Source organism: Coregonus lavaretus (genome assembly GCF_964263955.1).
Source record: "Coregonus lavaretus genome assembly, chromosome: 4".
NCBI lineage: Eukaryota > Metazoa > Chordata > Actinopteri > Salmoniformes > Salmonidae > Coregonus > Coregonus lavaretus.
In genome coordinates, this window is record NC_139991.1 from 637009 (window position 1) to 651254 (window position 14246).

A 14246-nucleotide genomic window follows, 5' to 3' on the forward strand; every position below is an offset into this window, starting at 1 on the left:
ACAAGCAAGATTTCTGACTCTCACAGACCTGTAACTTCTTCTTTAAGAGGCTCCTCTGCCCTCCACTCGTTATCTGTATTAATGGCACCTGTTTGAACTTGTTATCAGTATAAAAGACACCTGTCCACAACCTCAAACAGTCACACTCCAAACTCCACTATGGCCAAGACCAAAGAGCTGTCAAAGGACACCAGAAACAAAATTGTAGACCTGCACCAGGCTGGGAAGACTGAATCTGCAATAGGTAAGCAGCTTGGTTTGAAGAAATCAACTGTGGGAGCAATTATTAGGAAATGGAAGACATACAAGACCACTGATAATCTCCCTCGATCTGGGGCTCCACGCAAGATCTCACCCCGTGGGGTCAAAATGATCACAAGAACGGTGAGCAAAAATCCCAGAACCACACGGGGGGACCTAGTGAATGACCTGCAAAGAGCTGGGACCAAAGTAACAAAGCCTACCATCAGTAACACACTACGCCGCCAGGGACTCAAATCCTGCAGTGCCAGACGTGTCCCCCTGCTTAAGCCAGTACATGTCCAGGCCTGTCTGAAGTTTGCTAGAGTGCATTTGGATGATCCAGAAGAGGATTGTGAGAATGTCATATGGTCAGATGAAACCAAAATAGAACTTTTTGGTAAAAACTCAACTCGTCGTGTTTGGAGGACAAAGAATGCTGAGTTGCATCCAAAGAACACCATACCTACTGTGAAGCATGGGGGTGGAAACATCATGCTTTGGGGCTGTTTTTCTGCAAAGGGACCAGGACGACTGATGGTGTAAAGGAAAGAATGAATGGGGCCATGTATCGTGAGATTTTGAGTGAAAACCTCCTTCCATCAGCAAGGGCATTGAAGATGAAACGTGGCTGGGTCTTTCAGCATGACAATGATCCCAAACACACCGCCCGGGCAACGAAGGAGTGGCTTTGTAAGAAGCATTTCAAGGTCCTGGAGTGGCCTAGCTAGTCTCCAGATCTCAACCCCATAGAAAATCTTTGGAGGGAGTTGAAAGTCTGTGTTGCCCAGCGACAGCCCCAAAACATCACTGCTCTAGAGGATATCTGCATGGAGGAATGGGCCAAAATACCAGCAACAGTGTGTGAAAACCTTGTGAAGACTTACAGAAAACGTTTGACCTGTGTCATTGCCAACAAATGGTATATAACAAAGTATTGAGAAACTTTTGTTATTGACCAAATACTTATTTTCCACCATAATTTGCAAATAAATTCATAAAAAATCCTACAATGTGATTTTCTGGATTTTTTTTCCTCATTTTGTCTGTCATAGTGTCACGCCCTGGCTCTGGGGACACTTGTATGTTGAGCCAGGGTGTGCATTTCATTTGTTTATCTAGTATGTGTATTTCTATGTTGGCCTGAGTGGCTCCCAATCAGAGGCAACGAGTGTCAGCTGTCGTTGGTTGTCTCTGATTGGGAGCCATATTTAAACTGTCTGTTTCCCGTTTGTGGGATCTTGTTTCAAGTCTGTTTATGTTAGACCGTGAACTGTCACGTATCGTTTGTTGTTTTGATCGTGTCTCTAATTAAAGAGTATGTTTGCCTGCAACGCTGCGCCTTGGTCCTCTGTTCCCGACGAACGTGACACATAGTTGACGTGTACCTATGATGAAAATTACAGGCCTCTCTCATCTTTTTAAGTGGGAGAACTTGCACAATTGTTGGCTGACTAAATACTTTTTTTCCCCACTGTACATGCCAGCACCCACACACAACCCACCTGTTAATTAATATTTGTTAGTGGTTAATACTCTGTTTGATGTATTGTGTGGGGTCTTTTTATTTTTGTTTTAGTGGGTTTTTCACAGGTTAGAAAGGATGCTGTACACAAATGACATTTTCTGAAGTTTCTATTGTCAGAGTTTTGGTTGCACACATGTACATTCTCTTGACAAGAAATGTACTGAAAAACCCAATGTAAACCTGATACACAAAATGTTTTAAATGTTTTAAATATCTTAAAAATAAGGCCTGATCACCCTCACTAGAAAGATTGGAGACATTGGGTGAGATTTAACTGGGCTATGTAAACACAAATAATTAAGAAGAAGTTTATAATTTATCAATAGTCCTATGTTTCGGACCACGAGAAGGACAGAGAGAGAGCGCTGCCCCTGAATGAGGAACACCTATCTCTAGTCTATTTTACCATTACCTTATGGGAAACAATTATTTCCTTATGGAGTTATCAAGAGTTGTAACTCTAATTTGATTTGTTTTTCTAATTTGTTTATTTTTTATTTAACAGGCAGTGTTGTTGTTTTTTTGGATGCATTAATCACGATGTGAGTCATGTGTCCAAAGGGGAATTACCAGTCCCCTGGGGTACTAAATATGCAAATGTTATTATTCACATAAAAGGAATAAATATATGTTGGTAATTGTTGACAGTTACTACAAATGGATTTAAGAATTTGTCTGGATTTCCTGAATCAGGTAGTAGTAATAATTTGTCATACAGTAAATCATTTGTTAAGATTTCCTGAATCAGAAATGCCCTAAACTAAACTGTTGTTCTGGTCTGTCCTCTCTTGAGGTTATGGCGAAGGTGACCACAGATGGTATCTAGATGCATGGAAGGGATAATGTGACCAAGAACAGTGTGAAGCAATGGCGACAATGGCGTTCAATATGGTCCTTCTCCACTTCTACCCTGAGACCTGAGTCCAAGCCAGCAACCTGTACACATCATCCAGTCGAAGCTATCAACTGCTTTTTCTCTCATGCCGTTTCTCTCAGACTGCAACATGAGTCCACATGGAGTGAGCATGGAGAGAGATCCCGTACAAACTTGCTTGTGTACTGGTAGGAAAATGGACAAGACATAATGGACTGTAAAGGACAGTGGCGGTTCAGGTGAGAGACATTATCAAGGGCCATCCACTTTGAACATGTGCCATTGGGAGGACAAACTGAAACACTATCTGAAGAAGAACATGAAGAAATGCCAGAAGGATGAGTGCCCGGGAGGGAGGGGGGTGGTCTACCGTGCCCGTAATTGATTTAGGCTTATCCAAAATTGTTTATTTGGGGTATCATGTTGATTGCGGAGGTCTGCACACAGTAAAATGTATAGTAATTTAGACAAAAAATGTATTGAGATACCAATCTGTCAAGTGATGAGAAAAGTGAATGCTAGAAATATGAGATGAATATACTGTAAGTCAATGTAAATGTACATTCTGCCAGTATCAGTGTGTGCTAAGTTGAAGGTCTTAAATTAAAGTGATAGAACCAACGTGAAGCACTAAGGACTGTCATTCTAAATTTGGGTTGGATAATTTATCAATAGTTATAATTATGATTTGGAAAGGCGAGGCTTCTAGAAACAGAGCTATGCCCCTAAATTGTCACTAGATTGTAGCTTGGGCTAACCTTGGCCCAATCTCATTCTTATCAAGGTTGGTGTGAAACTGTTAGAACATGTGTTCTCTCTCTTCCCTGTGAAAGTCAATATGCATGTGCCCTAGACCAAATTCAGGAGATATCTATAGACGTAGAGAAAATTGGCAATGCTAAAAAAATGGTGTAAATTGGCTCTGCAAAAAAGAGAGGCTCATGACTATCTTTTGGCAGGTCAAGGGGGCACTTGTGCAATCATTGGCGATGAATGTTGTACTTTTGTCCCAGATAACTCTTCTAATATGACTGATCTCGCTGAATACATTGCCACTGTTGTTAAGAATAATTCCCCACAACCAGAGTGGATGCCTGCAACTTGGTTGGAATCCCTGTTTGGAAGTTGGGGATCCCAAATTGCCAAATGGGCTGCAGCGTGTGTTTTTTTCTTAGTTCGTCAAAATTGTGTTATTCAACATGGTGTGTATGTGTGTGTATTTTTCATAAATTCACTCCCATTAATAGAAGTATATCCTTTATTATGATGATAGTATTACCATACAAATTAGATTGTACAACCCAGAATAAAGGGTTTGAAATGATGAAGTGTTTAGTTTTCTTCTGTGTTGATTTCCCTTACTCAAATAGGAGCATAGAATATTTTGATATAGAAGCTAAAATCTAAATGCTTACATTAAAATGTAATGATTATTATCACACAAGTGATAAGAGGATGGAATGTGATGGAAAATGGTAAATGTTACGTTGGTGCTTTCTATTTACCAATTTCTGTGTTCTATGTTTGTGCTTTTCTAATATCCGTTTTCTGTGTTCATGCAAGTGACTGATTGAACAAACCCTCACTATCAGTAACTGCAATTTGGCAGTACGCCCTGACCCTTCTTTTGAGAACAAAATATATCTCAGTTTCAAGGTCTCAGCTTAGAGAAGCCTTGTGAGGTATTGGTCTGTCACATGCATGAAGCAAACGTTAATGATGAATTCATTATGAATGAATAAGATAAAACAAGTGAGATATACTGTACCATTGGCATTTCTTCTCCTCACCTCTTCTCTCCTCTCCTCTCCTCTGCTCTGCTCTCCTCTCCTCTCCTCTCCTCTCCTCTCCTCTCCTCTCCTCTCCTCTCCTCCCTCTTGTCTCAGCTGAAGGCCTGTTTGGGGATGCAGGTAGTGGCCTGTGTAGTGTCAGTGTTCAACTTGATAGTCTCTGTATCAAACATGGAAGGACCCCAGTGGAGGCTCCTCAGAGGAGGAAGGGCAGGACCATTCTCCTCAGTGAATTTCATAACAATTATCCTTTTTAGATAAAACTATACTACATATAATCACGTCACCAAATAACTGATTAAAACACACTATTTTACAAGAAGGTCTACAGTAGCCTCAACAGCACTCTGTAGTGTAGCACCATGGTGTAGCCGGAGGACCGCTAGCTTCCGTCCTCCTCTGGGTACATTGACTGCAATACAAAACCTAGGAGGCTCATGGTTCTCACCCCCTTCCACAGACTTACACAGTAATTATGACAACTTCCGGAGGACGTCCTCCAGCCTATCAGAGCTCTTGCAGCATGAACTGTCATGTTATCCACCCAATCAAAGGATCAGAGAATTAATCTAGTACTGAAAGCATAAACTACTGCTAGCTAGCACCGCATTGTATAAAATGTGGTGAGTAGTTGACTCAAAGAGAGAGAAAGACAATAGTTGAACAGTTTTAAACAAATTAATTTATTCCAAAATGAAGGAGAAGCAAGAGAGAAATAGAGAGATTTCATTGTTTTATTTTTCACTTTCATTTTCACTTACTTAGCTAGCAAATGAAGCTAGCTAGTTTAGCCTACTGAAACAACCTGCTCAAACAGAGGGATGCTATGTTAGCTAGGTGGCTATAACTTTCCAACACAACACTGGAACTCTTCCAAGTCAAGATAAGCTTTCGGTATTAGTAATTTATTGCCACCGGGGCCCGCCGGTGTAACTGCTTACTGACTGTACAATAATGTTACTGCATGATTGTAGTGGGTTTACTAACTCGTTAGTTCTATTAGCTATGCTGACTATGACGTTACTTTAGCTAAAATGGTGACAACGATGTAAGCTGTGTGTAGCAGTTTGGCTTGGAAAGGTTTTTTCACGTGGTCACATACAGCTGATGTGTTGTGCATTGAAGTCCACAAGCGAAGGGAAGAGAAAGAATGCAACGTGGCTGTTATGAGAGTGAACTCTGTTTACGGGTGATCGGGGTGTATTCATTCCGCCGGTTCTGTTGAAAAATGTTCCTTAAACGGAAGCAAACGGAACAAAACGGGGATAAACATATCTGAATTTGTCCGATAGAAACTCTCGTTTGCAACTGTTGGACTAATAATTACACCCTATATCAGCTAGATGCAGGCAAGAGTGTGCAAGGTGGTATTGAATTGTCTCTCGACCTGTGTGCACCTACGTTGTAAACTTTCATTTATAGGCTAGCTTGTAGCAACCTCATGATGGGTATAGGGAAAATGTGAGTATCATGTCGTAGCCTAAACCTATCGCTGTTACATTGAACTGGGTGAATGGAATATGAATGAGAGTCGTCTAATATTCTGTAATAGAAATACGGCCATGGTCATGAAAAAAAATGTGTCCTCCCTCATCTTAAATGGCACTAACCGCCACTGAAGGACCCAATTATGTCTGCTGGAAATATGGTCTAGGCAACCGCACTGATTACCACAAAACTTGCCTTTCATTTGATGTGAGTATTTACAGTATTTACAGTATGTGTTGGATATAATTCAACGTAAATGCAGCAGTGATGCTTATATTAGATGTTAAAGTGGGCTGAGATTGAGAAAGTCCTATCAAATGGTACATGCAAATATTACTTATTAAATGTGTAGAGGCAAATACACAATATATATAAAAGTACAGTGGATTCGGCTATTTCAGCCACACCCATTGCTGACAGGTGTATAAAATCGAGCACACAGCCATGCAATCTCCATAGACAAACATTGGTAGTCGAATGGCCTTACTGAAGAGCACAGGATGCCACCTTTCCAACAAGTCAGTTCATCAAATTTGTGCCCTGTTTGAGCTTCCCCATCAACTGTAGGTGCTGTTATTGTGAAGTGGAAACATGTTGAAGCAACAACGGCTCAGCCGCGACGTGGTAGGCCACACAATCTCACAGAACAGGACCGCCAAGTGCTGAAGCGCGTAGTGGGTAGAAATCGTCTGTCCTCGGTTGCAACACTCACTGCCGAGTTCCAAACTGCCTCTGGAAGCAACGTCAGCACAATAACTGTTCATCAGGAGCTTCATGAAATGGGTTTCCATGGCAAGCAGCTGCACACAAGCCTAAGTGTGGCAAGCTTCACCATCTGGCAGTCCGACGGACGAATCTGGGTTTGGTGGATGCCAGGTGAATGCTACCTGCCCCAATGCATAGTGCCAACTATAATGTTGAGTGGAGGACGAATAATGGGGGTATGTCTGTTTTTCATTGTTCGGGCTAGGCCCCTTAGATCCAGTGAAAGGAAATCTTAACGCTACAGCATAAAATGACATTGTATACCACTCTGTTCTTCCAACTTTGTGGCAACAGTTTGGGGAAGGCCCTTTTCTGTGTCAGCAAGATAATGCCCCCATGCACAAAATAAGGTCCATACAGAAATGGTTTGTCGAGATCGGTGTGGAAGAACTTGACTGGCCTGCACAGAGCCCTGACCTCAACCCCATCGAACTCCTTTGGGATTAATTGGAACGCCGACTGCAAATTCAGGCCTAATCGCCCATCATCAGTGCCCAACCTCATTAATGCTCTTGTGGCTGAATGGAAGCAAGTCCCCGCAGCAACGTTCCAACATCTAGTGGAAAGCCTTCCAGAAGAGTGGATGCTGTTATAGCAGCAAAGGGGGGACCAACTCCATATTAATTCCCATGATTTTGGAATGAGATGTTTGACGATTTTGGTCATGTAGTATATGTCATACAATAGGAAAAAAACATTAAAGAAAGTACACAATGCTCCAATTCTTGTCAACAGAATTCCGCTATACATTACTTTGCTGAGTTGGTCCTGATACATACTGCTCTCATCGCTATCTCTGTCACGCTGGCTGCCTACTGCTGCAAGGTGGTCAACTGCTGCTCCCCGGGACCACGAATGGTGAGTCAGTGTAGAAATGGAACCTCTAGAATCAGAAAGGGCCATAAGTCCATTTTGGCAAATGCCAGACGGGTCCATTGGCCAATAGGCCAGTCTAAATTGTGGTTTTAGCGCAGAATTATCATGATTTGGCTTATGATGAGGACAACAAGGGAATACAATTGTCCAGTGACTTAGAAATGCCCACGCCAATTTCTGGTCCCATGCAGTCCATCCCTGCCTAGAACAGACATCACCTTGAAATGCAAAGTTTGGTTGGAGGCCTACCAATACTATGCCTGTGGTGTGTCTAGAATGGGCTGAGTGGCCTGTTCACATCATTCAAATATTGTATTTGTCCAGATACCAAACAGAACATCTGCATTATCATCAGAAATGGAACGTTGTTATAACATGACGGTTATAACCTCTTAATTGAGTGTGTGAGTTCTCTCTTCTAGCCGGTGATCACAGTCCAAGTCCCTCCTGCTCAGCAATGAGGAGCGATACCATGTGAGGACCAACCAAGACAAGAGATCCAACCCCTTAACCAACCAGCAAAAAACATGTCTTATACTTCCGTCAACAAAAATATTTTAGGCCTATATGCCTACACATATGTCACACTGATGGATTTAATTTTGTAATTAAAAACTGCTTGACATGATGTAGCCTAATGTGAGTTACATTTTATTAGGGGTCCTAGCAGGTGCAGGAACCATATTGTTTTGTTAGTGTTCTAATTATATTTCCTGGGTCTTCCTCCTTTTGGTCAATATCTCCACAACCAATTGGTAAAAAGTTGTAAAAAAAATGTGGCTAATAATAACAAATGGCAGGTTGGTAGAACCGCTACATTATGATCTATGGAGGGTTTCTAACTGGCTTACAAGTTATCAATAAAGGATATCCATAGGTGTACAAGGTTTGAACAGGCTATGTCAGTTAGAGAATGGTGCTGGCAACACTAGGGTGTTGGAGTTGATTCTCACATGTGCCACATACTGAATGTAAGTATCATTGGCAATTGTAATTTAAGTAGCTTTAGATAAAAGCATCTACCAATGACCATATCATTATCATGTGGTATCACAATGTAAATAACCCAATTCAATATCATTCCCATTATTTCAATGTGCATGAACAGTGATAAAGTAGTAGTGGCTGGAACATGAAAGTTATTCTATTGATTCTATTCAGTGAGCAACTAGCTCTCACTGTCTCACGTCAGAATGTGATGCTCATCCATGTTTCTCAAACGTCAAATTTCGAAGTTGTTGCAAATGTGAAATTTTGAAGTTAAGTTGAGGCATTAACTCTGAATTTTTAAGGTTAGGGTTAAATTTAGGCATTAACTCCGAAATCTTAAGGTTAGGGTTAAATTTAGGCATTAACTCCGAAATCTTAAGGTTAGGCATTACCTCCGAATGGTTAACGTAAGGTTTAAGTTTTGTGATAGGCTTAAATAAAAACGTCAATCACTGGATTTGAACTTCCAACCTATGGAAACAGATGCAGATGCTTACGCCCATCCACCATCCCCTAGCAAAACCGAAACCTACTTGAACATAACAGTGCTGACTGTTGCCCCTAGTGGTCAGTTTCCACGTCATCTCCCGACGTCCTTAGACATAGATGGATGTCAAATACTGACTTGTATAACGGGTGACCTGGCTGCAATGAGAGCACAACATGAACCATGTAATGAGTAATGATCTAGGATCAGTTTTGCCTTTTAAATCATAATGAATATCAGATTACATGGACAGGGGGAACCTGATCCTAGATCAGCTCTCCCACTGAGACGCTTTATGAATAATGGCCCAGAGGTTCAATTTGTATTACAATGTCACCCCTTTGTGGATAACGCAGCACTAGAAATCTATTTGTAGATGGTAGATTTGGAGTAACCTATACGGTTATGAGCAAGGGATAGAGGTAAGAGGTACAGGGGCAAGGGTACAGCTACAAAGTCTTATACAAAGCCTAAAGAGCTGAATGAAATCCAAGAGCTGAGTAAACAGACACAATATTACCGTTATTATATGACTGAGGGCTCGATTCAATTTGATTGACCCTAGCCGACACCCGCATAGCTGGTGTTTTGACGGTGTCGGAGGTGGAACTGGGTTAGACCTGTCAAATCGACAAGCGGCTCCCGGTGTGGTGACACTGATGGTTTCTCGGAACTGATGGCTTCTATGGTTTTGGCTAGTGTACAGCATTTTAGCTAAGCCTAACCCTTTTAAAATGCTGCTAGATATGAAGTGCCCATCTCCTGTAATCCATTTGTAGATGGTAGATTTGGAGTAATGGTAAATGGATAACTGTAGTGTTATGAGCAAAGGTTAGAGGTAAGCCTAAAGAGCTGTCATCAAGTCCACAAGCGGCTCCCATTGTGGTGACACTGATGGCTTCTCGGAACTGATGGCTTCTACAGTTGTGTCTAGATGGAGTACAGCATTTTAGCTTGGCTTAACCCTAACCCTTTTCCTAACCTCAAACCTAATTCTCCTAACCTGCCACTATAATCTAGCCACAACCGTAGAAGTCATCAGTTCCGAGAAACCATCAGTGTCACCACACCGCCAAAACATCAGCTATGCGGGTGTCGGCTATCGAGGGTTTACACTTGATCTGATTGTATCTAGGCCTTAACTGCTGTACATTTGATTCGAAAGGTGAGCATTGGGCTCCCGAGTGGCGCAGTGGTCTAAGGAACTGCATCTCAGTGCTTGAGGCGTCACTACAGACCCCCTGGTTTGGATAATAATAATAATAATATGCCATTTAGCAGACGCTTTTATCCAAAGCGACTTACAGTCATGTGTGCATACATTTTTACGTATGGGTGGTCCCGGGGATTGAACCCACTTCCCTGGCGTTACAAGCGCCATGCTCTACCAATTGAGCTACAGAGGACCACCGGATCCAGGCTGTATCACAACCGGCCGTGATTGGGAGTCCCATAGGGCGGCGCACAATTGGCCCAGCATCGTCCGGGTTTGGCCGGTGTAGGCCGTCATTGTAAATAAGAATTTGTTCTTAACTGACGTGCCTAGTTAAATAAAGGTAAAATAAACATAGAGACTGGACTACAGTTTGAAGTTTGATTTTAAGCTTGCTTGTTTCAGTCGTTGCTTACTTTGATTTTTTTGATTTTATGTGTGAGTTCCCCTCATACTGACCGCCCCATATTGTCAAAGACATCACTGCTGGTATTCTGAACGATGGATATAGGAAAGGCATTAGCTCAGACTAGAGGCCACATCCTCTTTGAAGGTGGTTTTGGGAATGTGTTCGTCAAAAAGAAGCTGTTATAAAGAGGAAATGTCTAACAACAAAAACTGAATTTCTTCGGTATTAGTACCCAAATGATCATTGAGTAGATAAAGTAGTTTTTAAATGCATATTGTGAGGGACTTCATTTAATTCTCCTAGGAGATCTGTAGCACAGATTAGAGCGGCAGTCAAATTGTCATACCCAATAATATATGCTGCAGTGGTCTAAAGCAACCACTTGAGGGAACTGTTGTGTAAATTAGAGCATGCTATCTGTTGACTAGTGTGGACTGTGGGGCCTCATCTCTTACCATTTTCCTATGACACATTTGCTTTAGATTCCCCTGACACTAACCTTTCATCCATCACTTTCTATTAACTATAAGCTTCAAACGTTCTACAGAACTCAATCACAGAAGTGTCTGAGGCACAAATGATCAGAAATAGGGGTGTTTTTTCACCCACATCATAACTCTGTCTGTAGGGTGCACTGTGATCATTTACCAAGACATTTAGCCAGTTAATTGTCATTCATCTAAATCGGGAAATCACTTGATGTGAGACGATGATTAATTGGCTGTGTTTTGACAACTCATTCTAAATAAAACAGTGCAGGTGGAAATTTTAATGCTGTTTCTTCCTACAACAATAAAATACTGAAATACTCATTAATACAAAAAAGTATGCAGTGGAGGTGTGGGAGTGAGAGAAACGGGTGAAATAAATAGTTTAGCTATTGGGAGCATGTATCTATGCATCATGCTCACATACTGTGTTTCTGATGTAATGTTGAAAGAGCTCATAAAAACACAACGATGGAAACAACACATTCCGATTGCCATCTACTCCTCATGCATTCTTTGATCTGAGAAATAAAATACCAGCGGAAAAAAATATTTTTGGGGACTGTCTGTTGTTTTATTATTGTTATATTATCATTGTTTCCTCCTGTGTGCCATGATTAGTTTATTGCATTTTTCATTATGTTCTGAGGGGAAATCATCAAATGTCAGACAAAGGAAGTATGTAATGAAAGGCTGACTGGGGGGTGTGGTTTTAAAGTCTGTTTCTTCCTAAATCTGACAAGGAGGCAAGCCTACGACAGGGAGTAGCAGAGTGTCACACATGTATTGTCACACAATTGTCTTTATCCAACCAGCACAGCATAGTTATTGCTATATCTGATGAATATCTAAAGTTCTGTGATATGAACTAGGGTTGTGGCCTGGTCTGAGTCAATTTAAACGAACTGGCACACTGTGCTTTAGTATCCTTTCATTTAACCCAGTCTGACCATGGACATGAATATCTGGGATGATTTAATGAAAAGTTGCTTGTTTATGGTGAGTTCCTGGGTGTGGTACGTACAGATGTTACTGTGTTGTTGATACAGTCTTTGCACTTTCTAAATGATGCACTGTGACTGTAGACACAGCTTTATGATTTGTGTAAAAATGTAGAATTTAGGAAGCAGACAAAATACATCTTCTAGAGTAATATACAGTACTTGGCAGAAATCACTGCCTTATTTCTTCTTCTCTTATAGCTGAAACCATACCCATTCCAGGAGCAATGATGCTAGCCAAGTCTCTACAGAGTACAGACCATTCCTACTAATTTCATCCCTCAGTGATGAGGTGATTCTTGGGTCTGTGTGGGTCTCCAACGGTGCGGGACAACTTCTTAAATCTTGCCCAGACATATAATAATGTTTTTCACAGATATGTTACAGAGAGTCTGGCTACATTGTGTGTCTGATGATTAAGGGGTGGAAAGAAATCCCCAAATTGTTTGCAAAGGAGGATAATATATCCTGTTAACCCCTGGAGTCTATGCAGTCCTGCTGATATAACCTTGGAGCTAATTGTATCTCTCGTGCCAATTAGAAATCTCTGAACAAACAAACAGGAATATTCTGTCCATGCCGCTCTGTCATTGCTTGTCCATATATGTATATATTCTTAAATTCCATTCCATACTAGATTTGTGTGTATATTTTGTGAAATTGTTAGATATTACCTGTTAGATATTACTGCACTGTCGGAGCTAGAAGCACAAGCATTTCGCTACACCCGCAATAACATCTGCTAAACACGTGTATGTGACAAATACAATTTGATTTGATTTGAACAGGGAGTCAGATGACAGAAGAGCCAGGATCTAGCTGTCACTGTTATACTTGTTCTTTAGTGTAAAAAGACAGTAAGGACTAGTGTCTGGGTGCCAACGTCTTGACACACCAGTCACCACCAAGCTCTTATGCTCTGGGTCATTGGTTGTAATGAAGGATCAAACTGATGTTGATCTGTTGATGTGGTGCAGGCCTGTGAGCTCTGCAATGGACACCTAGTGACAGACTGACATGTCTATGAATAGCCAGGACTGGGACTTCTCCATATATCTACTGTAGCCTCTAGCTTGTTCCAACCACACAGTCTATGGATCCAGCTAAGTACAGATCCCTGGACCTGAGCAATGGAGTAATAAAGGGGAATCAAGATGCCGATGGGACTCCAAGTTTCTATGGTCCTCCAAATCACCCTGTGAAAGAGAAGGAGAGAAAGAGGGGGATTTTAGAGGGAGATAATGTTCATTTTTCCACAATACCCACAGAGAGCCCCAGCCAAACCCCGACATGGCGGAAATGTTCATCAGCATGTGGTTTATTGGACATTAAAGTAAAGTCCTGCTCCATATGGACTCAATTCAGCTCCCTGCACTGCACTAAAGCAGCTGCAAAGCACTAAATAACTTTACTCCACACAGCCATTTTAACCTGATGGCTATGAATAACATAGCACAGCACAGCCATTGCAGGCTTATGGCAGTGAATAATGTAGTTCAGCGCAGCCGTTTCACCATCATGCATTTTTCTGCTCTTAAGATATCAAAAACAAGTGGTGATCTTGACGTTAGGCCAGGTGCATCGAGTGTGCACGTAATGTGGAAGAAAAAATGTAGGCTAGGAGTTGTTTTGAATACTAAGATATTGTAATACAAGATGTGTGATTGTGGATGTGACTGCAAAATAAATCTGGACCGCTCTTGCTTTGTGCTTGGTGTTAGATCAGTCAGACAAGGATAGGACTGGGAGGGTAGAGTAGGTCCATCCATTACCTGATGGGATCAGTCACAGAGACATTCTCTATTTCCTTATCAGTGTTTGGACAGGAATGTAGTGTAGGTACCTATTACTACCTGTCTGTAAATTGGCTCCATGGTTCCATAGCCATCATCAGTAGCTGTAAATGTCAAGCGGACATCTTTCTTTTATTTTCTTTCTCCACAGACAGACAATAAAACCGAGTGCACTGTGAGGTCAGATTATGCATCATCATATCAAACTTTATGGACTGCTGAAATTCATGGGTTCCTTAAATCACTGCGCTGAGAACTTGTGGTGCGTTGGTCAAAATTAAACCATTAAATGCAGTGTAGAGGG

The 14246-nt window shown here is 41.5% G+C and overlaps 1 protein-coding gene across 1 annotated transcript; it reads left to right on the forward strand.

The window, feature by feature from the left end:
* Positions 1-4376: 4376 nt before the first annotated feature.
* Positions 4377-8135, forward strand: LOC311128537 (uncharacterized protein; the record flags this gene model as incomplete). Its single annotated transcript, XM_084160728.1, has 4 exons — positions 4377-4394; positions 4529-4594; positions 7421-7543; positions 7984-8135. 4 exons carry the CDS (start codon positions 4377-4379, stop codon positions 8020-8022), a joined length of 246 nt encoding a protein of 81 aa, XP_084016854.1. The 3' UTR covers positions 8023-8135.
* Between the last annotated feature and the right edge of the window lie 6111 nt (positions 8136-14246).